The sequence below is a fragment of the Protomyctophum parallelum genome (assembly GCF_964188405.1).
Source record: "Protomyctophum parallelum genome assembly, chromosome: 11".
Taxonomy (NCBI): Eukaryota; Metazoa; Chordata; class Actinopteri; order Myctophiformes; family Myctophidae; genus Protomyctophum; species Protomyctophum parallelum.
Window position 1 is genome coordinate 14,667,424 of NC_139707.1, and position 25,362 is coordinate 14,692,785.

At 44.5% G+C, this 25,362-nt stretch overlaps 1 protein-coding gene across 1 annotated transcript in view; it reads left to right on the top strand.

The window, feature by feature from the left end:
- The window catches only part of efnb2a (ephrin-B2a), a 29,239-nt gene extending 12,295 nt beyond the window's left edge, over window positions 1-16,944 (top strand). The window contains exons 3-5 of the mRNA XM_083777472.1: window positions 7,349-7,441; window positions 9,183-9,284; window positions 11,837-16,944. Coding sequence (XP_083633598.1) covers window positions 7,349-7,441; window positions 9,183-9,284; window positions 11,837-12,243 — 602 coding nt within the window. The 3' untranslated portion in view covers window positions 12,244-16,944. The remainder of the gene's footprint in view (window positions 1-7,348; window positions 7,442-9,182; window positions 9,285-11,836) is intronic.
- Window positions 16,945-25,362: the final 8,418 nt, after the last annotated feature.

The following is a 25,362-nucleotide window of genomic DNA, read 5'->3' on the forward strand; positions in this document are numbered from 1 at the left end:
CCCCCAACCACCACTCCCCGGTCTGAGAGATGGGTGGTGGACCGTACCATCTGTGTGTGGCTGATGGGGGGGGGGGGGGGGGGATTGTGTTATGCCGAGGACAGGACCATCTGCGAGGCTCCTTCGCCACCATCTGTGAGCTGTCACTGTTGGAGAGAACCATATCTCTGACCGACTGGAAGGAGACGAGGAGGCGGGAGGGGGGGGGGATGGCTGAGGGGTGAAGAAAGATAATAAAGAAAATGGAGGAAGGAAGAAGAGGAAGTGTAGAGCTTGCATATAGCAGCAAGACGTCCTGCGCTTTCACTTTACCACATAACCGGTGTACGACGGCAAACTCCTTCCACACTGTTGTTGCTACAGAGAGGGAGAGAGAGAGAGGGAGAGGGAGAGAGAGAGAGAGGGAGAGAGAGAAATCGATAAGGTAAAAGTCAGACTTTGCCGGTGTGTCCCCTCTGCAGTCCGGAGGCACAGGGAAGGAGGGTCTGGCAGGCAGCCGGCTGAGGAAAACGAGTTTAGCCTCACAATACGGCCCTTTCTCCTCGACTTTACAATGTCTGAAAAGAGAGCTGGCTGGCGGCAGAGACCACTGCCTCCATGACACGGTGGAGGGCTGCATGCCCGGGCTGGTTACACGTCAGGAGAGATGTGGTCTCTGTCTCTGTCTTACTATAATACCTACTTACCTATACCTACCTACCTACCTATACCTACCTACCTACCTATACCTACCTATACCTACCTACCTACCTATACCTACCTACCTACCTACCTACCTACCTACCTATACCTATAGGTATAGGTAGGTAGGTAGGTATAGGTAGGTAGGTAGGTATACCTACCTACCTATACCTACCTACCTACCTACCTATACCTACCTACCTACCTATACCTACCTACCTACCTACCTACCTACCTACCTATACCTACCTACCTACCTACCTACAGAATTTCCTACTTACCGTACCTAGTTTATAGGCATTGAACTGAAAACACTGATATTCCCCTCTCTGTTAGGGAGAGAGAGAGAGAGAGAGACTGAAGCAAATCCAATCTTAAACTTAAAAAAGGAGTAGAAATTTCAATTCTGCAGCACTTGCAAATTAATGTCCCCTCTCTGCTGTTAGCCTGAATGCTAATGCGTAGCCTAGAGAGAGAAGAAAAACAGAGGAATGGATAGAGGGAGGGACGGAGGAATGAACTGGAAGGGAGCGACATGGGGACATGAAATGACATGGAGAGACAGAGAAGAAGCAGAACGAGAGACAGAGGGCTGTGCAATTGCCTATTGTTGTTGTGCGCGTGTGTGAGACTAGTGCATGTATTTGAGTGCATTTGTGTGTCCATGTATGTATACGCAGGAATGTGTGTGTTGGGGGGGGGGGGGGGGGTGTTGTGGAATCCTCATCAGGAAGCATTCATCTCATCAGGAAGCATTCATCTCATCAGCGCGTTTTCTTCTTTTTTTTACCGAAGGGCTCGATACGTAATTAATTAACGAGCCTTTTAATCTGCCGTCGCTCCTTGTGATTATCAACCGGTCTCCCTCATCAAAAGCTCGCCGTTTCAATCCCCAGAAATTGGATTAGCGCTGCGTCGCCCTCCAGACGAGACAGTTCAAATCCTCAGTGTTCATTTAACTCTGAGCTACAGACCCATACGGGTCCATTGGGTCACGCTCGCTAGTCACTTTTGGATACATTTACACTCTGAATTGTACCCCTCATGTATTCAAAAAGCTGAGACTGCCCACATTTTGCCGTTTAAACATTAAATTTAGATTATGCATCTATGACTCTGACATGGTATTAGAGTCTGTGTGTATACAAGAGCATAATGAATCATTCAAGATTTGATTTGATATGATGCTGTAGTACTAGGCCTCGCCCGTGTTTGTTTTTGAGATGAAACTGTACGTACACATGCAGCCTTCTGCTGGCTTTTATGATAGCAAAGGTGCAGTCTGGCGTGCTTGATGTGTGTGTGTGTGTGTGTGTGTGTGTGTGTGTGAGAGAGAGAGAGAGAGAGAGAGAGAGAGAGAGAGAGACAGAGAGAGAGAGAGAGAGAGAGAGAGAGAGCGCACGCGCGCGATGGCCCACAATGCTGCTCCACTTGAGAGCAGCTGAGTTTGACATGATTGTTTGAGGCAGTGCCGCCTGGGGACAGAGAGACCACTGAACGACATGATTATATGAGCTAAGAGAGAGAGAGAGAGAGAGAGAGAGAGAGAGAGAGAGAGAGAGAGAGAGAGAGAGAGAGAGAGAGAGAGAGAGAGAGAGAGAGAGGAGGGGGCAGATTGAAAGGGAGCTAAAGAATGAGAGAAGCGGGGCAGAGAGTGAGAGAATGAGACAGGGAGTGAAAAAGAGCTAAAAAGGGACAGAGGGTCAGAGGCCACGGAGAGAGGGAGAGAACGTGAAAGAGAGCTAACGAGCGAGGGAATGAGGGCGCACGGAGAGAGAGACAGACAGACAGAGAGAGAGAAAGAGAGAGAGAACGAGTGAAACATGTAAACATGAAACGGTGGAGGGAGGAAGAGAAAAAAGGAACAGGGACACAGACAGTAGTGAGACAGAGAGAGAGAGAGGGACACTGTAGGACAGAAAGGACAGTACTAGACAGAGAGAGAGACACACTGTAGGACAGAAAGGACAGTAGTAGACAGTAGTGAGACAGAGAGAGAGATAGAGAGAGAGAGACACTGTAGGACAGAAAGGAAAAGAGACAGAGATAAGGAGGGCAGGGCAGGTGAAGGACGAGCTTGGTTTTATGGCCATGCAGCCGCATACTCCATTAAGATTATAATCACCTTTGTCTTTATCGTCACAATAGAATGCTCCTCCTCAACCCCCTGGGGGTCCCCGGACCTCACTTTGACAATCCCTGACTCTGTGTTTGTGTGTGCGTGTGTGTGTGCGTGTGCATGTGTTTGTATTTGGGATGAACGCGCAATGGACCGTGTGTGCTTGTGGGGTCAGCCCGCAACACAGCCCGTCAGAGAGGATTAGGGCTGACGCGACCCCCGACCCCATGCCGCCATAATGACGGCCTCGCGCTCCACAGTATAGCCACGGCGATGTGAGACAATTAGAGACATCGCTTAGATCACATCCACGTGTTTGTTTTCTCATTATTCTCTCCATTTCTGTTTCTTTTTGGAGCATCCCCTCATTTCCTCCATTTCATTCCATTCCATTTACCATTCTGTCTCTCTCTCTCTCTCTCTCTCTCTCTCTCTCTCTCTCTCTCTCTCTCTCTCTCTGTCTCTCTCTCTCTCTCTCTCTCTCTCTCTCTCTCTCTCTCTCTCTCTCTCTCTCGCTCTGTTGTACTGCTGTATTGTCTGAGAATTGGTAAATAGTATTAATTACTCAGACAGAGGAAGGATTGTTACTGGAGAGTTCCATTAGTACAGGGAGGAAATTGAGTTAAGGCGCTGGTGTGTGTGTGTGTGTGTGTGTGTGTGTGTGTGTGTGTGTGTGTGTGTGTGTGTGTGTGTGTGTGTGTGTGTGGTTAGACAGGCTTACCATCAGGAGTCTACAAAGTTAAAGGGTGTCAAGTCAATGATTTGGCAAGGATAGAGGTGTGTGTGTGTCTACCGGTATGTATGTGTGTGGGACACCACAAAAAGAAAACCAGAAAGACTACTAGCAGTGGTAGAGGACTCAAATCAACTATTTATTTGTGGCTTTTCCCTCGTTTAACCAAACCAGCATTGGACTAAAATCTCTCTCTCTCTCTCTCTCTCTCTCTCTCTCTCTCTCTCTCTCTCTCTCTCTCTCTCTCTCTCTCTCTCTCTCTCTCTCTCTCTCTCTCTCTCTCTCTCTGTCTCTCTGTGTGTGTGTGTGTCTCTCTCTCTCTCTCTCCCTCCCCATCTGTGCTATGAAACCCTCTTCTCTCCTGATGGCTGTAAAACCACTGGTAGTTGAAGTAGAAGTGTAAATCCTTCAGTGAGTGTCTTGTACTCTATCTTCCAGTCAACACCACTACTACCCTAGCTTTAGGGATTATAGCTCCTCACCCCTGTGGTTCCTATAGTTCCTCCTTTCTAACTCCTATCTAAGAGCACTCCAGTCAATTGAATTAGTTAGTTAATTACAAGTCAATTTACTTGCAATTTGTACAGCACATTAATACAGCCAGGGAATCTTTTATTTTTATGTTGATAGCCAAGCCAAGAAGCCAGCCAGCCATTCAGCAAGTCTAACAATATCAATCTACTTAAAACCAGGTCAAACCACTGCCAGGCTGCATGCTTGCTCTGGTATGGTCCTGTGTGTGTGTGTGTGTGCGTGCGTCCGTGCGTGCATGCATGCGCGCAATTGTTTTACTATACTTTTGAGGGTCCCACACAAATAGACATTGTGAGGCAAATGGTCCTGGTACTCACCAGAGAAACGGTTGGCTTAGGGTTAGGATTACACATTTAGAGGTTAGGTTTTGTGGTCAGGGCTGGATTTATGCCATTCTGTTCTTAGTGGTTGTGCGCCTGTGTCGTCCTCTCCGAAATGAGCTGATTCACAACGCGATCACAGAGTATAGACATTCCAAACACGCATGCGTGTGTGCGTGTACACGCATGTCAGGAGAGTCTGAACGCCCGGAGATGACAGGTTGAAGCATCAGGCCTGGTAGAGCAGAAGCAGCAGTTTGATTTGATCTGATCTGATGTGATCTGATCTAATGTGATGAGGTCTGGAGAGAGAGAGAGAGAGAGAGAGAGAGAGAGAGAGGAGGGGGTTTATGTAACAAGTGTCCTCACAGGACACATAGGGGCAGGCTGCAAGGAGCCAGGAAGGAGGGAAGCTTTCCCACAGAAACCTCGTATCTCCATGTTTGAAGTTGTTGGTAGATTATCGCCCTGCTGAGTCATAGTGTCAACAGTATAGTGATAACTAGCTGATCTACAACATTTTCTAATAATTTAGAAAATGCTACGTGTTTTTGGACATACAATGTTTCAATGAGGACCGAGGAGGGGACCTACATTTAGGCTACCTTCTGTTCACACACACGCACGCACGCATGCACGCACGCACGCATGCGTGCACACATGCACACACACACATGCACACATGCACGCGCGCACCAAAACACTAATCAATGGCCAAACCATTGATAATCCCACCACGCAAAGCAAACTGGGTGTTGAGGGAGTTAATGACATCTGGCTTTATATCAGGATTATGGAATTCCTGCCCGTTGGGCTAACAGGTTTATAGGGCGAGCATACATGTACGCACGCACGCACGCACACATGCACACATGCACGCACGCACACACGCACGCACGCACACACACACACACACACACACACACACACACACACACACACACACACACACACACACACACACACACACACGCATACACGCATACACGCAGACATACACATGCATGCATACACAAGCCTTTAAGAAGCTTTGTTCGTAATGTGCTTTTCAGACTCCACTAGAAAGCTACCGGTCAGAGAGAGAGAGAGAGAGAAGAAGCCCTCGTTAACATGCACAACATGTGTCTGCTGACATCACAGTCGACTTGTGCATGATTTGTCTGAGAGGAAAGAAAGAGAGAGAGAGCTGAGAGGACAGTGAGAGAAGGTTTTTTTTTACAACGAAGACGTTGAAGATTCTTTAGCGTTCTATAGTGATTTGAGGAGCAGTGTGTGTGTTTGTGTGTGTGCGTGCACGCAATGCATGTAGGCAGTGAGGCGCCCCTTCACCTAGACTAGATGATGGCAGAGAGAGAGAGAGTATTTGTTGGGTTGTGAGGACATAGGGTGGATGGATGGATGGATGGATGGATGGATGGATGGATGGATGGATGGATGGATGGATGGAGAGATGAATGGAGGGATAGAGACGGGGTCAGGCCAGCGCACACTGGCACAAAGCCGGGCGGCTAAAACCCTGGCAGCTCATTAGCCTGTGTTACTGACCTGATAGACCACAAGCCACACACACACACACACACACACACACACACACACACACACCCACCCACACACACACACACACACACACACACACACACACACACACACACACACACACACACACACACACACACACACACACACACACACACACACACACACACACACACACACACACACACACACACACACACACACACACACACACACACACACACACACACACACGCGCACACACACACACACACAGAGTGAGAGAGCTCCAGCTCAGTTCTGCCATTGGCCTGCGGGGGCATCACAGAGACACAACAGACTAATACCACTGCCTCAAATGAGATCAATGCAGAGGGCACCGAGTTTAATGGCTTGAAAGCATCCTGTTGATGACACCATGACAGGGCAGCACTCTGTGTGCATGAGTGCGTGTGCGTGTGTGAGTGTGTGTGTGTGTGTGTGTGTGTGTGTGTATCCATGTGCAGGCCACATCTGCACTCCACACATATGCAACATTGTTCAATCCAAATTAAAATGGCTCTCTTTCCATCTTATAAAGGAAAGGCCTTTTTAAGCATCTGTTTTCAGGACTCCTCCATCTGCCAGGTCCTTAAACACAGTCTTTAGAGCGCCTCTTCTGTCATCGCCACACTTTAAACACCCATTTAACTTCTTATGAGCGCGTTTCATCTGACCGTCATCCCGACATTTATCTCCTCCCTCTGTCTCTTCTCATTTTGCCATTTTCTTTCATTACCTCTCATTCTCTCTCTCTCTCTCTCTCTCACACTAAAAAGTGAAAAATCTATCCTCTTCTCTCATGGTTACTCTATGCTCCACAGAGTTGTGCGCCCAAAATAGGTGACATGCAAGCTCACAACGTCGTGTATTGGCTATTTTCTTTTCATTGTACAACAACGTATAAATTGGCTTTCAGTTTACGACCGAGCCTTATGTTGTCTATCTGTCCTCTCTTTATGTCCGCCATGCCGGCAGGTTTTTTGCTTTATACAGATGGGAGCGTTAAGAGCTTTTTAAACGTGAGAGTGTGTTTTTATAACTGGCCAGTGCTCCCTGGAGCGTCGTCACCTGCTAATGTTGCCATAAAACCTTCACTGTGTGGCCCCCCAAAATGGCCGACCACGCATATTTTCGATTTTATTGTCAATCTTTCTTCCTCTCCCACCTTCTTTCCTCTCCTGCTTTACCCCCCTCTCTGTCTCTCTCACACTCACCTCTAATAGTTCTAGCACCTTTTAAGATAGGGCTATAACTTTTGGTGTCTTTTTGCTATTTGTCTGTTTTTCTTTTCTTTTTTTTATTCTCCCCATAACATTTTGAAGCATTTTGAAGCATTGATTTACTGTCATTTGTTATGTTGTCGATAATCCTAACCTCTCTCTCTCTCTCTCAATCTCTCTCCAGCTACATCTAACGGCACCATGGATGGCATCGACAACCAGGAAGGGGGCGTGTGCAAGACCAAATCCATGAGGATAATCATGAAAGTGGGCCAGAGTGAGTAGCAGAGTCATATCATGAGAGCCATGTTGAGAAGACATCATGATCCCGTAGGGCAGGCTAACAGAAAGCACCATGACAACGCAATGACACAGTCCCTCAAATCAAACCATCACATGTGTCACATGTTCAGGAGAGACCGAAGTGTCTCTTTGCTAGAAATGACAGTTGAAAATGTCCAATTGTGTTGTAGTTGTGTTAGGTGGGATGTGCGTGAGGAACAGGAACACACCCGTATAAGGTCATAGCAGGATGTGTGGTAGATAACAGCTCCATGGTCTCCATGACGTCTTGGGTTTCGTGCGGTGGGTGGGTGGGTTGATGCATGGGTGGGCCCACGGGGGGACCAGATGTAATCTAGTGGAAATGTTGAGCACGCTCCCACGTGCGCACGCACGCACACACACACACACACACACACACACACACACACACACACACACACACACACAGAGCTGTCAAGTACGTATGGGCCGTCACAGGCCCGGCCTCTCCTGTCTTTTAATTAATGACGATGCTAATTCCTAAATGTGCAGCATACGTCTGGAGCTGTAATATCTGTAGGTCAGTGTTCTCCTCAGGAACACACACAAACACACACACACTGAAGGTCAGAGAATTAATCACAGCTGGCACGCTTCGACGGAGAGGAGAGTAGAGGCGAGGAGAGGGACTTACAGCACAGTAATGTGGGTCTAGCACTGATCACAGGGGGCGGATCCTTTGGGCCGAGACGTGTTTGAGTTGTTGTCGAGAATGGGAGCCGCGTCAGACCTGAAAGTTGTGGTGACAACGCATGCTGGGAATTTGAGTCTGAAGGTCGGACATGCTGAGAAAAAGACGTCAGAAGCGTAATGGGAGCTAAAAAAAAAGAAAGTGGGCCTGGTGTTCTCAATAGGAGCTTCATGGGAGAATAGCAGCTCCAGATTTTGTTGAAAGAAACACAACACGGCCCAGAGGTAGTTCTGGGGTCGAGAATAGAAGCCGCTGCCAGAACACGGATTCTAGTGTTCAGAAAAGCAGTGTAGCATTACCAAAACAGTAGGTCGAGAGCTGACAATAGAGGGATTAAGCTACAGACAAGTGATTGTAATGTAAGGTAATGGAATAGGTGCCATGCGATCTGCCGTGCAAGAGAATACCGATGGTACAAACAGTTGTTTGTGTGTGTGTGTGTGCCACAGCCCTGCCACAGCCCTGCCTGTGTCTGCAGCCCGATCTATCTCCCTGATGGATTTTGTTTTCTATAAAGGCCATGGGGTCCTCTGGGCTCGAGCTCTCTCCGCTCGCTGCTTTGCATGCTCTGCTGGTTTGTTGTCAGATTCTGGTCCGCTGCTCTCTGTTAGTGTTATGGCTTTTGACACGTTACACTGATCTAAGATGCAGCACAGAACCTTTGTGTTAGGACCTCTGTGTTTCTCTTTGGCCTTACAACCGAGATTGATCAGAGATCAATTACCCATTACAATCATTTAAGCCTGGCACCATCATACGATGGAAATAGCCGATCTGCAAGCTCACAATGTGTCGCAATGCGACAGTGCCCTGTTACTGAACAAAAACTATAGAAATGATTATTTATAGACCTATTCAAAGAAAAAAAAGGGGAAAAAATGTACACCCCCTTATATGCTTAGGCATCTTTTGAGAATGTTTGCCTATAACGACTTGCTAAAAACAGGGACGCTATAGAGTTTGATCTGATTGCATTGTTTTTTGTTCTCTGTGTTTGCTGCAGATCCTTCTGACCCCAGACCACCCAAAGACAACCCCACCAGACTGCCAAACCCGCCCAAGCATGCAGACAACAAACCAAATAACGAAGTGCTGGAAAAGCCAGGTGAGAGAGCCATGAGAGACGCTCATTCAATGAGGGATTTATTGAAAATATGTTGCGTGTTGGTCCATGACGCAATAGGGACGCTAGGGTTAATGGACAAGGCGAGAGTGTATGTGCATGCTGGGATGTGCGAAAATATGTTTGTGTGTGTGTGTGTGTGTGTGTGTGTGTGTGTGTTCAGAAAGAAAAAGGTCAGCAATCCATCAGGCTGGTAATTGAATGTTGCCCATGATGCCGATATCCATCGCTGCGGCTTCTCAGGGGCTGCTGCAGTCCTTCTCCCTGCGGCTGGGGGTGGGGGTGGAGTGGGGGGGAGGATACAGCTATCAGCCCCCTGAAATTCAGCCCCCGGGCCCCCAGGACAGAGTCAGCAACCTCCCAACCAAATGCACACTTATGGGGGTCCTTGAAATGTAAAAGTTTGAGAAACTCTGGCGCAGAGGTGAAAAAAGGAGGGGGCTCTGGTATGGACCCCTGGGGGACTCCGGTCAACAAAGTATCTATAGCTTTATTGTCCCACACCCCCTCCAAAAAAACAGCTGAAATGGGACCAAACATTTACACCATGCTGTGAGTTTTGGGGGAAAGAGGAACGGGAACAGAGTGGAGAAGTGACCTATATAAACAACCTTCCATCCATCCGTCTGTCCGTGATTGGCTGCAGGACAGATGGGGGAGGTGACTTTGTTCCTGTGTTCCTTCCCAAATCCCAGCGACAGCCAGGCAATAAATACACTGTGGTGCAGCGCTCTGCCTGCGTCAGCACCTTATCCTACTCTACTTTCCTACCCTCCTCTCCCACTCTGTCCACTCCGTCCATCCCTTCGTCCATCCGTCCCTCCCTTCTGCCCTCCATCCCTCCCTCCTTTCTTCCTGCCCTCCCTTCTTCCATCCGTCCATCCAGGGTTAATAAAAAAAAAAAAAAAAAGACAAAACACTTAACCACACCTACATTACAACAGTTAGCGGAAATAGCAATCCCCCAAATAGAGACAGGGTTTATCGCTACTAAGCATTGTTGCTGAAATTGTGTAAATGTGATCTTATCAAACAAATGTCAATCATATCAGACAGTCTGCATTTTCAAAACGGAAATGTATAATTAATTCAGTCTGATCAGAAGTAGGGATAAAACATATCCCCACCAGCCATCAAAATGCATGACCAAGGGGGGGATTAAAAGCAGAGGCTTGAAATCCCCCCACCCGCACATCCATCCCTCCATCTTGGAGCAGAGCAGCATATGGGTGTCGAGAGGTTCTGAGGCAGCATAATCCCCTTGTAAAACAACGAGGTGGTCGCTCTCTTTCAGGCTGCCTGCCATATCCCTTATCTAACACGTATATATACACACACACACACACACACACACACACACACACACACACACACACACACACACACACACACACACACACACACACACACACACACATGCCAGCCATGTGCACAAACTACGCACACACGCAAGCCCACTTCCATGGCATGAGCAGAACTTGTAGGGCCTCTGGGGGGGACACAGCGCCAGACAGGGGGAGACAATAATCCTACTTCCCAGGGAACGGGCTCACGTCCTGGGGGAGAGGAGAACAGACCCGCCCTGGAGGTGCTGGAAAAACTCCCGGCTTCTGCAGAGAGCAACGCTTGGCTTACATAATTGATGTGTCACGATCATATCAAATATCTCTCTCTTTCGTTTTATTCTCCCTTTCTTCCTCTAGTGCCATTTGTTTAGTTCCCTTTTTGTATGTCTCTTAAGACGTAATTTATTCTAGGTGCCGTTCGGCTGTACGGTATCTAAATGCAGCCTTTTGTATCTGCTATCAGGCTGCGTTCAAGGTCGTGGTTTTGACTCTCTGAATCTGAATGGCTCACGATCGAATGTGACCTTTCTTTTTTTTCTGAAAGCCTTCCAGAGGCAAGCTTCATTCTCTGAGCCATTGTGCTGTCTGCCTGTCTTCCATCATAACACCATGAAAAGACATTCACCCTAGAGACCCAGAGCAGTGGTCTGTGAAAGTAGCAATAGCACAATATAGAAATACTCTCTTACAAGCAATATTTTACTTGACCAAAAGTACAAAAGTATTGGTATAACAATATATTTTTGAAATGTCTCAAGCATTTTTGAAAACAGCAGATCACAAGCTCATAACACGTCGTTGTGAGTACAGTCATCAATAAAACTCTTTTGGAAAGGTGGATCGCATCTTCATAGATCTCCATTGGATCAGTTTACATCCCTTCACTCAATCACGTCTCTCTCTGACTTTCTGTGCAGACAGAAGGACTCACTCCCCACATTTACAGTCTGAAAACTGGCCTCTTCAGACTTCACCTCACCCCCTATACCACTCCTCTCTTCCTTGTATCCCTTCTTGTCACCTGCTTGACAGGTGCTAAACATTTTTCTGCCGATATACGTTAGAGATACAGTATCTGCTCACGTGTTTTTTGATATTGAGATTTGTTATTTTGACGGAATGATGCTATAGCTTTGATGTTTATCAGAATCTAACTGTCTCCCTCTCCGTGTCTGTGTCTCCATCCAGACCCAGCCCACAGAGAAGGCGACGGCTCCAGCGGCACGGGCAACGGCCAGAAGTCCTCGGTCATCGGCTCTGAGGTGGCGCTGTTCGCCGGCATCGCCTCGGGGAGCGTCATCTTCATCATCATCATCATCATGCTGGTCCTGCTGCTGCTCAAGTACCGCCGGCGGCACCGCAAGCACTCACCTCAGCACGCCGCCGCGCTGTCGCTCAGCACGCTGGCCACGCCCAAGCGGGGAGGCGGGAACAACAACGGCTCGGAGCCGAGCGACATCATCATCCCGCTGCGGACTGCCGACAGCGTGTTCTGCCCGCACTACGAGAAGGTGAGCGGCGACTACGGCCACCCGGTGTACATCGTGCAGGAGATGCCGCCGCAGAGCCCCGCCAACATCTACTACAAGGTCTGATGGACAGCGTCGGCACGGACATGCGTGTTTGTGGATGGTCCCTGGCAGAGTGACATTTAACGGCGTTCGAGGGGAGGGGGGGGGGGGGCGTTCTGGTGACGACCCCACCCCCAATGCCTGCCTGTCAGTCAACACCCCCCCAAACTCTCTCTCTATTTCTCTATCTCTCTCACGCTCACTTGCTCTCCGGTGCCCAACCCATCCTCGCCTCCACGTCCTACTCCTCCTCGTGCTCCCAACGTTTTCTCGTTGTCGTCTAGATTTTTGTTCTTTTCTTTGGCCTGTTCTAGAGAGAGAGAGAGAGAGAGAGGGAGCGACAGAGACAGAGAGAGAGATATTAACGACCACAATGGATTCTGCTGCTGCTCTCCGGGGCCTCTGGGAGAGGTGAGGTGGGAGAAGGACGCTTAGCGGTGGTGCGTTTCCACGCACCACCGTCGCCAAGTGCTGCGGGACGTCCCGGCACCGTTGCCGTGCTGGTGTCGTGGATGTCTGGCAGACCGTCGGCCGTGCAGCATGTGTGTGTGCGCGTGGTTGTCTCTTTTGTTGTTTTTGGACAAGATGGACAGATGGATGCACGGATGGGAGGGAATCCAGGAAATGAAGAGTGGGGAGAGGAAGAGACAAACCCTCACGTGCTCCGTTGAGTTTCGGGCTTCAGCTTAAAAAACAAAAAAATACTTTACTGCTGGAAAATGAGAGTGACGAAAGAGAGATGAAAGGAGCATAATAGGCCAACTATGAAGTCACTTCACAAAATGGCTGCCTCCGCCATTTTACTCACTAGACAGACTGGAGTTCACCAGACAGAACCGTGTTCCTCTGTCGGACATCACACCCCCTCACTCACCTCTGTCACAAGCGCGCGCACACACGCACACACACACACACACACACACACACACACACACACACACACACACACACACACACACACACACACACACACACACACACACACACACCGTCATTGTGAACAGTTTGGGTCTACTTGTGGCCAGCACCATCTCTCCTCATTCCACAGCTGCCATTTTACATGTTTAGTGAATCGAAAAACATTATTTCAGATGTTACTTGAAGGTTTGGAGATGAAAAAAAAAAATAGAAAAAAGAATACACAGGTTCATTGTTTGTTTGGTTTGTATTTCAATCTTTTGTGTTGTTGTTTTGTTTTGGTCATATCTGGGTTTTCATTCCCTGGTTAATATTACACGTGCAGATGTTTTTCCTTTTCTTTTCGTGAGGCTGTTCGTTTTCACTTCAAAGTCGTACCGCCGTGTGCCGCTCGGACACGGGCGAAACCCACACATCTCAGAGTATTTGTAGAGGAGCAGCGGATGGTGTACGTGAGATGAGAAAAAAGGGGGCGTTTTGGGGGTATTTTGTTTTTTACTAAATGGATTTTGAGCCCTCTTGTCTCCAGGGGGACACAGGGTGCACGTTGTCGACCCACTGTGGACGCTGGGACCTCCCAGGTGGCTCCTGGGGAGGCTGGAGGGCCTTCGTATATACAATAGAGCAGCACTTTTAATCCCTTTTTCTTGGTACCTCCAACCTCCAGGCCTGTCCACAGAGAGAGTCGGAAGAGAGAGAGAGAGAGAGAGTTTTAGGTAGAGACAGGAGAGCAGGTGAACCTGTCACTTCAGGAACGTTTTAGTGGTAGGGGGCTATAGTGTGGGATTTTGACACAAATTTGTCCCTGGTATGAAAGCAAAGAAGGACGAAAGAAGGAAAGATAGAAAGCAAGGAAGGAAGGTGTTAGTATTGGCTAACCCCCCCCCCCCCCCCCCCCCCACACACACACACACACACACACACACACACACACACACACACACACACACACACACACAGATCTAGTCAGAGTTGGCGCTAATGGCACTACTAGTAGGTACTGAACACGCCCTGATTATACTTTGTTGTGTGCCAGTGTCAGGCGCCAGAAATAGCAGATATACAATTGTACATTTGCTATTTCCTTATGCTTAGATGCGCAACACCAGCGTAATCAGGTGTAATGTTGACCCCTCCAGGGGTCCGGCGGAAGAACAAGGTGGCCCCAAGGGCCCAAAAGAGTTAGTGACCAGATGCTCTCCTCCTCCAGGATCACAAGAAAATGAAGAAATAAAATAAAGCACAGGGACATTAATGACATCTCAAAACCTCCTTAGCATTTCCATTATTGTGACGTTTTAATTTTTTTTTCTTTCGAAATCGATGGACATTTAAAAATAAAAGGACATTCAAAGCATCAAACAAAAAACAACGACAACGTCAATGACAAAGCAGAATTTATTTATGATAGACACACAGCACAGTGTTGTCAGGAGGTGTATGTTTAATATATTCTGGTATAATAAAGTGCACATTATGCAAGCTACGTTTTGGATTATTTGATATCTGCTCACCCATCCACTCCCATGTAATTAGGACATCCAAACACAACCACACTTGCACATGTGCACGCACGCACCACGCACGCACACACACACACACACACACACACACACACACACACACACACACACACACACACACACACACACACACACACATGCACGCACAAACGCACACATGCACACATGCACGTACTCAAGCATACACACAGTGTTAGGTCCTGGGAATGGGGGCAGAGGGAGTCAACAAACTTCAGAAATAGCTCCATACAAGCAGCAGTGTAGCTCTCTCTCTCACGCACACACACACACACACACGCACGCACACACGCACGCACGCAGCACGCACGCACACACGCACGCACGCACGCACACACACACACACACACACACACACACACACACACACACACACACACACACACACACACACACACTCTTAGTAGCATTTCCCAAAGGTCGATATTACCCCCTCTCTCCTCACAAACTCTCCTTTCACTTCATGTCCAATATCTCATGTGTGCGTGTGTGTGTGTGTGTGTGTGTGTGTGTGTGTGTGTGCGCACGCGTGCGTGTGCGCATCTCCCCTTGAGCAAGCCTACATAGCGGTAGACAGCTATGTTTGGTTTATTTCACATGCATTGTTGTTATTTTTGGCTTGAGAACGTTGTGAATCGATCGTAGGCCAAAGCCCCTGAACATGAATATATCAGCCCATGCATCTTCAATGTTGTCATCTGTTCATAACGAACATCAAATTTCACTGAAAAGCCAAGCCTTGTATGATCTGAGGTTTGTACCTCTAAGAGGTTACACAAATCTGCAAATATGCAATTATTTATTTTTTTAATCAATTCTGAGGAAAAAAAAATACAACACCTATATGGAAAGTGTTCTTAACCACTGAAAGATTTATCGACACAACAAAAAAACAACACTAGCAAAGTGCGTCACACGAGCCTGCTGTTAATACTCTCTTATTTTATTATTTTGTTCTTTTTTTAGTATTATTTTTAACCTTTTTTTTCTGACTGTGTGCCGTAGTTCAAAAAAGGTAAACTGTGAAAAATGAAAACCATTTAAAGATGTGTCACATCGTACCTGGACAGGTATTTGAGAAATAAGACGTAAAGACATCGATATCAGAAGGATGTTTAGTTGCTGTGTGACTGCGGCAGAATATGACAATCTTATTAGTTTCTTTGAAATCTGATGTCCTTATCCCAGCCAGACACTCACAAGCCGGCCCCCTCACGGCCTTGACTGTGGTTCGACCTAGTTCGAAGCGTCACAGCAATGCTGTGATGGCGCCGGCGCTCATGCCTAATTTATACTACGTTGTATGACGGGGTCGTGTGCCAAAAATCTGATCTATAAGCTCACAACCCAGTGCATCCATGAACGACTCTGAGCTTATAGCTATCTCATTTCTGGCTCGCAGTGCCATTGTACGACGGAGTATAAGGCTGGGTATAAGGCTGGGACAAGTATTTCAGGCTACTGTAAAATGCCTTGCTCGTATGGTCAGCCCTTTGGTCACTTGACTCAGTAATTTTGCACCGTAATTCTGTAGGTAAGAAAACTGTAAATACATTAATGTTTGTATTGTATATGGAATCCTGGGTTGTTACGATAGCCTTATTCACCTTTTTAGGAAAGCAAAGGAAAAACAAAAAACAACACAAAAAAACGTACTGGAACAAAAAACAATGGAACACACTTCAGTAAAAACAGAGCATACTACTTTTTTGGTAAATAGCTTGTGTAAATATTGACCAGAACCCAATAAAACATTTTTTTATAAACTCTTAAAGTAAGATGTTTTGTATAAAATTTGAATTTTTTGCTATGTATTTTAGCTAGCGCTCGATGGAAAAGCCCGTGTCCCTCACACTCCTTCCCCTTTTGCACTGTTTCCATGGTGATTTGGTTTAAAAAAAGAAGAAAACAGAGAAACTTGCCAAACCGACTGCTGCATATTTGTGCCATAGGTGTGTACCATAAATATTTATTGAATTATTATTATTATTTTTGTTTTGTTTATGATTTGGTTTCTGTCCAGTTTGTAAGTAAACACAGTATTATGATTGCGTTGTTTGTTCATCTATTCCCCTGGTTTTTAAATTTAGTTTTCACATGGTTATACGCCCTCCCCCCTCCTCGTTGCAGTTCAAGATGGCCGCCGTAAGAAACTAAATGTTTCAAAAACACTTTCAAAAGAAACGGAAAAAGTGATGACACACATTCCACCCAGTCTGTTACGAACTGAAAATGTTTTTCAATAAAAAAGGTTTTTCCTATGGACGTGGTGTCTGGCTGTTTCGTTTTGTTGCTCCGCTCTCACTAAGACTAGGTTGCCAACTACAAGACCCTTGTTTATGAAAAATAGCAGATCTACAAGCTATCAATGTGTCACACTTTGACACGTTGTTATTGCTGTAGATTGTATATTTTTGGTGAAGTGATTTGGTGTAGAGGAAGAAAGTATTGAGGAGAAAAGCTTTAATTTGCACTGATGATAGTGCTATCAAACAAGTGTATGAAGCTGAAAATATATGAATATATTTGATATACTGAATGTAGTATAGGGGTCCCTGCTTCATCTCTCTCTGCTAATTAAGGGGTCCTTGGCATGAAAAAACATTAAAGAACCCTGTTCTAGACTAGAGGTTTAGTGGTTAACAACCTACATTATATTAGTTGTTTGAACTTGTAAGATGTGTATCATTGATTGATTCCCCAAAACATAAGGAACAAAGTGTGTATGATTAGTGTAATATAGGGACACGTCTTTTAGTTTCCAAATATGAGATGATTCCGTATATTTCAAGGAATGGTTGTCAACCCTAGTTTTGTTGCTCAGCTCTGCACAGCAATGTTGTCACATTTCATACTTTCTGGAAAGTATTGATTCGCCTTATAGACCTAATTATCTAAATCTAAAAAGCAACTAAAGTTTTCAAATGATTGTAGTGGAGTAAAAAGCACCAATCAGGCCTCCGCTAAGGAAGTGGGAATGTGGGATTCTAATCATTTGAACATTAAGTTGACTATATGCCATCGAGGTTGAAGTGCATACCATGTAACCTTTTCAGTTAAAAGGATTGCTGGCTAATACGCCATATGCATTAATACATTATAATTGTCTTATATACCGTAACTAAAATTATAAAAAGAAACACACCTTACATATTTTATATATTTTAGAAATAGTTTTCTTCTATCTTTTACTTAAGGGGGACAGCATCTGTCACAAGTTGATGAAGTAATTTGTCCATGTGTGGTCCATCAATAAACAATCATACTTAACCTAAACAGTAAACAACAACAAAAATAACTGAAGTTTATACTTCCTATATGGTTAATATGAGCATCAGATATGTTTTTATTGACACATGCATTCCATATATGTTCCATATATCCATGGGCTGGACACACATGGACAATTGACATCATCAACTTGCGATGGGAGTTGTCCACCTTGAGTAAAAGATGATCGATTTCTAAATGAATTAGATATTTATGGCGTTTAATAATAATACTACTAATAATAATAAAAGTACTTAAATAAAAGTAAGTAATTAAGTAGGCTTAATTAAGTTATTTATTGATTGATTGATTGTCAGATACTCCCATAGACTAGAGAGGGAGAGTTACGTGACGTCACTATAGCAAAGGCTACACGCGGGCTCTGTAAAATCTTCCCGGTTGCCTCGCCCCCTCCCTCCCCCAAACCGTCTGTAAACAGACACAGAGAGGGAGAGGTCTCCATTACAGTTTTGGAAGTAAAAACGAGTGAAATAAACATTAAACAACCCGTAAGGTAACATTCCAGTGACCGCGTGGAAGTTGGGAAGAGCTGTCAGAGTTGTCAGGGATTGAAAAACAGCTGAGTCACATCTGTGACTGTTTCTTTGGTGAGTAGCCTACCGTGAGTCAATAATAATAATTATTGTATTATTTGACTTGGTAAAACAACAACTAGTCTATTTTGTGCTCTGAAGTGAATAAAACGTAACTGCTTAAGTTACCAATGATAGTTTAATTATTTTATAGGCCTACTATTTATTTATTTGATGAAATGAAACTGATGTTAATACACCGTGTCAGCCTTGATTAGCTACACCTGGCCTCTACAAGGCATGCTCCATGGATTCATCTACGGCGAGTTTTATCTAGAGTTTTATCAGTGTCAATAATATCAGAAGCAATTGAAAATACAAACGACAATTAAAGTTGAGTGTTTTGTAAGTGTTGTTGACGCCTCCAGTATTCGTAGTTGTCGTTGAATATATCGGTCAACTATCCAATATAAAACTAACTTGACCGCAGCCTCTTTAACTGTCTGGCAATGAATATTCAGTGCCTGTAGCTGGCTGTTTTACTGTGTCTAGGCTGTGTACTGTATGTTGACAGGATAGACTCATGCCATTGCCATAGGCATGCCCTTTTCATGACCTTTGGTTACCTTTTCTGTGTACCATCGTCCAAAAGGAAAAGGTATAGGGTACCGAAAGGGGCTAGCCATGAGCATGCATTATAGGTCTATGTTGGATTGTGGGCTATTGCCTATTGTTGAAGTTGTGAAAGTGTACAGTGTACACTGTCAATTTCTTTCTTTCTTTCTTTCTTTCTTTCTTTCTTTCTTTCTTTCTTTCTTTCTTTCTTTCTTTCTTTCTTTTTTTCACTCTGTACACGGGTAGAAAAAGGTACTACGAATTTCCACTGATGCAAGCCTGGACGTTGCTGCAGCCTACTGTGCCTGCACTGGGGTTGGCTGATTCAAAACATCTACAGTAAATAACAGTATGAAGAAGTGAGGCCTGGCAGACAGCAGCATGTGGGGAGCTTGCTTGACCAGAAGGCATCAGAGGCCGGCCTCTTTGATTTGGGACCTGAGAGGCTGTGACGCAGGCGTGGCTGCAAGACATTGAGCTGGACATCTGATGTCATGATACGCAAAAGAAGAAGAAGGTACAGGAGCCAAGGTGATGACCAAAGACGGCGGGCTCATCCGGGGATGAACTCAACTCAAGGTAGGAACATTTTGTATTTTTATAATGTTTAGCTGCTGCTGCTTGTGTTGTATGGTGTGTGTGGGACTGCTCACAAGTCAGACATCCCGTTAGTCAGACCGGTGTGGCCGGTTAAGACTCACCCGTGCTGCATGTGTATGTGATTCAAGCATTGCACTATTGACTGGGTGGCAATGAAAGATGTTCAGTGACTTTTTACCCGATTGAATGCTGCTCCTGGGGACAGGATTTCAAATATAGTGTCGTGGCTGTCTGTCCTACTTCCATGATCCATAGGTTACATTGTATATTGCCAATGGTGTGTGCATTGGATAAAAGTGTGATTATTGTGTGTATTTATATATCAGTTTCCCAAATATGTATTTATTTGTGAAAAAGCAATACAATACAATTATAATGGTTTGTGAAAAAGCAATACAATTATAATATCAAATAGGGTAAATAAAGACAATGTTGGACACTTTCTTATAGTTTGCATTTCACATACCAGTAATTTAAATTATGGTCTAAATAGTTTAAATATCAAAGCTGCAGAAGCTTCTAATAAACGTCACATAAGTTGTATTGGAAGTGTACCATGAAGATATAGATGATGACTGATGAGTAAGAGTCCCACTTTATTTGTATTCACCCAGGGGCGTATGAAGCAAAGATAATGTGGGCGGTCTGATAGTTTTTGGATTGAATCCAAGGAGGCAGAAACAAGAAACAGCTTGTCTAAAAAGCACAAAGACCTGGGGGTCCTTCAGAAACATACCCATGTTTGAGTGATACAAATGGGGTAAATGTGGCTTTTCAAACGGGTTACTGTCATAGGTCTACATATAAAAACCGGTTGCTGTACGTTCCCCAAGGGTACGAACATCAGTGACGTACGGACTGTGTTTGCGGTATTTTGTCAAAATGAAACACATGATGGTGTGCATTTAAAATAGGCTAGTTGTATTGTGTTATCCCATAATTAGAATCTTCTATATGTGATACATTTTATGATTACTACTGTTGGACCAGTCATATCTTAACAGAGAGACAGTGGACCATTATTTATTTGGAATTTGAGCCACGGACCACATTTTTGTTTTTGTCAAATATGTTTTTATTGAACAGATTATAAATTCTTACAAACATTATGATATGAAATACTTTTATTTTATTTTATATGAAACAAAATTAAAGAAAAAAAAATAAACAAGACAAAAAATAGAGAAATCCTAACCCTCCCACCCATACTGCTCACTCAGTGACACTGCATACTATATAATAAGATGATAGAAAGCTCATGGAAAACATCTGAAAAGAAAATGGCGTACAGTCAACCATATCAATGGTATCCTGTCTATTAATTGTTTCTACTAATGGACAAGGGGCAGCCAAACCTTATCAAACTGTCTCTCCCTGTTTCTCAGGAAATACCTTATTCTCTCAAGATGAAGTGTACTAGTCATTTCATTTAACAAGTGCTTAAATGCAGGAGCCTCCTCCTTCTTCCAGTGTGTCGAAATTAGTTTTTTCGCTGTAATCAGACATTATGAGAAGAGTTGTTTCTGTGCTCTCGTCAACATAGGCATGGAGTCTGACAAACCCAGAATAATTAGTACAGGATCGGGGTCAATATGTATACTCAAAATATCAGAGAGCGTCTCAAATATCTTAATCCAATATCTTTGTATCCGAGGGCAAAGGGCGAAGCTGTGAAGAAGATTTGCATCTATTGTATTACATTTGTCACAATGTGAAGAAATATCTGGGTATATGTTATGTCATTTTAATTTGGAATAATGGAGTCTATGTATGACTCGAAACTGGATAAGGCAACGTCTGGAATTGATAGAGCACGCATTAATTTCTTCAAGGCCGTCTTCCCAGAGTCCCCAGGTCATTTTCCCATGCCAGCTTAATAGCTGATGTAGTAGGTAGGTTTGCCACTTGAAATGATTCATAAAGATGTGACACCCTCACGTCTGGTACTGTATTATTAAGAAGGAACCTATCTAGGGATGAAGGTGTAGCTCTCTCAAAAGTGGGAGAAAATTTACGGATGTAGTTCCTAACCTGTAGAAACCTAAAAAAGTTACTTCTAGGGAGTCTATATTTTTCCTGCAGTTGAGCAAATGAGGCAAAAGTTCCACCCATATATAAGTCTCCAATTGTGCATATAGACAAATCCACAGAGGGGTGCCCTGGGCGCGGCCATTACTGAGGTGTAATCCATGGAGCAGGTGCTCCGTAGGCCAGGTGTGGCTAATCAGTGCTGCTGTGCTTAATGGTACACCTCAGTAATGGCTGCACCCAGGCAACCCTCTGTGGATTTGTCTATACCAAAACCCTTCCATTGTGCAAACGTATCATCCAGTTGGGATGGTAGAAATGAGGGGTTATGAGTTGTTCCTAAAATATGTTTTGATTTGTTTCCAGATTCTTATCATACTGTGAATAACAAGGCATCCATTGTAAAATAACAAGGCATCCATTGTAAATCACGGACCACCATTTGATGAGATTTAACCTCACAGATCCAAGACAGAATATTTTGTTGTTGTTGCATAAGATTTTGTCCACAATGCCTAATGCCATGCTGTATTGATGTTGACAAAATAACAATTCTTATTATATAATTGTATAGACTTCTTGGAGATTAAGTAATGCAGATATTTAACAATAATTTAACTCTTGAGAGCGTAAAATGAAACCAAATGGACCCGTATGGGTCCATTTGGTTTCATTTTACGCTCTCAAGAGTTAAAGATCTATAAGGGTCCGATCCATTACCAACTCTCCCATCTTTTAGCTGGAGACCACTTGGAAACCCCTCAAGGACCACAGGTGGTCACTCGACCACTGGTTGAAAACCACTGTTTTAACACATATGACTGCCAGCATTGTTTCAGCCTGTGTCCATTCCATTGCCAAAGGTATTTTTACTGAGGTGCCTTATTCCAGGGGCAAAAATTACCCCAGGGCCTTAACCGAAAGTTAGCTCACGTATAAGCAATCATATCACGGGAGGATCACGGACCACCCGAGGCATGGATTTTGTAACCGCGACTGTAGTCGGCCGTAAATATAGCTTGTTTTGATTAGAATCGGAATCTGGGATTACAATCCGAGATAAAAGGGGTTTAAGATTTCGGCTATCCTTGAAGTCAACGAAGGGGAACATTTTTTGTTGACTAAGACGATCAAGAATAGAAATGACTAAAATGTGACTAAAACGAATAAGCATTTTTTGTATAGTATAAGTTAAATTAAGTATAAATGTATATGTTTCTGAGTAGAAAAGAAATATTTGGCAACTCATTATATATTTGCTCACTGTGTTGGAGCTATAATTTAGGCATATCTAATTAATAATAGTTTGTTTCATATAGATTTGATCCGGGGCGCGTGGTTTCACTGTCCTTATACTAATGACACTGACGTTGTGGTAACAGTGGTTTCATTCACATATCCCATGTCATCTTTGTTGTTCGCTGAAACCCTGTAAGGGTGGAGTTTGCGTCCGACACGGCATTCTAATCTGTTTTATTCTGTTTTACAAGAGCATTTACATGATGAATAACACACAGAGTGGAGTTAAAGTATTCTGGAGTGAATAATATGTAGCTGACAGACACTTCCAGCTGTCCAAAAATGAAGAAATACAACTTTTCTGGGCCTGAAGAAGCAGCAACACCAGTATTATACTACGTGCGTGTGCCTCTTTTGGGCTTGTTTACGTAGACCTGTTGTCTATCTGGCCACACTGGTAATCGCTGTGCTGTAAATGTGTATTGACAGTGCAAACATTGCCCCTGAGTGGAGACATGTTTTATTGTGTAGGTGTCGGATCTTCAATCTACAATCAAATTATTTCAGAAAGTATGAAATGGATGACATGGATGACATGGATATAATATAATCCTACTTGTTATATTCAAAATGATTCTGGATTGTGGCCTTTAATCATAATCACTGATCCAAATTTAAAAGATTGGATTGAGCTCGCTCAACTCACACGGTCATTATGCTCAAGAGATCTTTTTTTGCACTATAGCACATTTGGCATTCTGTCAGCATAATAAAATGGTGCATACAGCATTATCAATTAATCTCACTGATTAATGATAATCAGTGAGATAGATTTCCTTAGCCAAATGATCAAATCCAAAGCAATAACGGAAGTAGCAGCACAATGCTGTCACGATTTATCCGTTTTATGCCTGGAGTTATGGGATTCATTATTATGATGATGTCTGAGATGTGGTATAAGCCGTCACATCCATGACATACAGATGGAAAATACAGCAAAGGTTTATGGTTAACCTTTAAATGGGACCATATACAGTACACACACACACACACACACACACACACACACACACACACACACACACACACACACACACACACACACACACACACACACACAGACTTGTTAATTTGGCTTTGTGCAGTTTGCTCATTTGATATTATGTATTTTTCATCAAAGCCTGACATGGATTCACTTTAATTCAGTTATTATAACGTTATTATTTTAATGCACACACATGCATGCACACATGCACGTGCACAAACAGCTGTGAGGCTCTCACTGACATATTAAACATACATATTAGCGCATATGATCACTGTGATATTTATAGATTTGTTGTGTACAGAGATCCAGCCTGCAGCTCCACCATGTGAAGTTCAACATTTATTATGCATGGCGTTGCCGTCGGGCAGAAACCTTGTATCTACATATTTCCACGTTAAGAGTGAGGCACAGAAGTATAGTGACAATAGCAGATCTTGTGGATCGGCTATTTTCACAATTTAAAACTGTTTTTTAAAACGATACAAAAAAACCCAGTTCTGAACATGCAAGGTTTCCAACCGACATTCTTCCTCCCCTCTCCTCTTCCTCCCCTCTCCTCTCCCTCAATTTCTTCTCCTCCTCTCCTATCCCTCCATTCTTCCTCTCTTCTTTCTCTGTTCGTCCCCTTCCTCTGTTCTGCCCTGCGGTCATTACATCTAATCTTATATTTATAGCATCATTTCAGCTCGCTGTATCTGGATTTAATTTAATGACTGTGTGTGTAGGGGTGTGTGTGTGTGTGTGTGTGCGTGTGTGTGTGTGTGTGTGTGTGTGTGTCCCTCTCTCTCTCTCTCTCTCTCTCTTTGGTTCATTATTTTCTCTCTGGCATCATCTCTTTCACACCTCTCTCAGTCTCTCTCTCTCGCTCTCTCTCTCTCTCTCTCTCGCTCTCTCTCACTCTCTCTCTCTCTCTCTCTCTCTCTCTCTCTCTCTCTCTCTCTCCCCATCCCTTCATCTGAACTGACATCACCATGCTCCTCTCATTATTTGACCTGAGGACTTGTCACCTTGTGTGTATGTGTGTGTGTTTGTGCGCTCGCATGCGTGTATGTGTGCGTGTGTGCATTTATGCGTGGATGCATGGCCTCATGACCAGCCAATCATATGGATCAGTGCAGTGATCCGCATGGCACAGACAAGCTACCTATTGTATTATTTTTAGATGCTCTCTTTCTGTTCTGCATCTGTCCATCTCTCACCCCTCCATCTCTCATCTATCCATCTCTCATCTATCCATCTCTCAACACTCCATCTCCATCCCTCTATCCACCATCCCTCCATACAACGGTATATAAAACCTGTCACTCATTAACACTTCTATTCCCTCAACCCCAAACGGCTAATTCTGCCA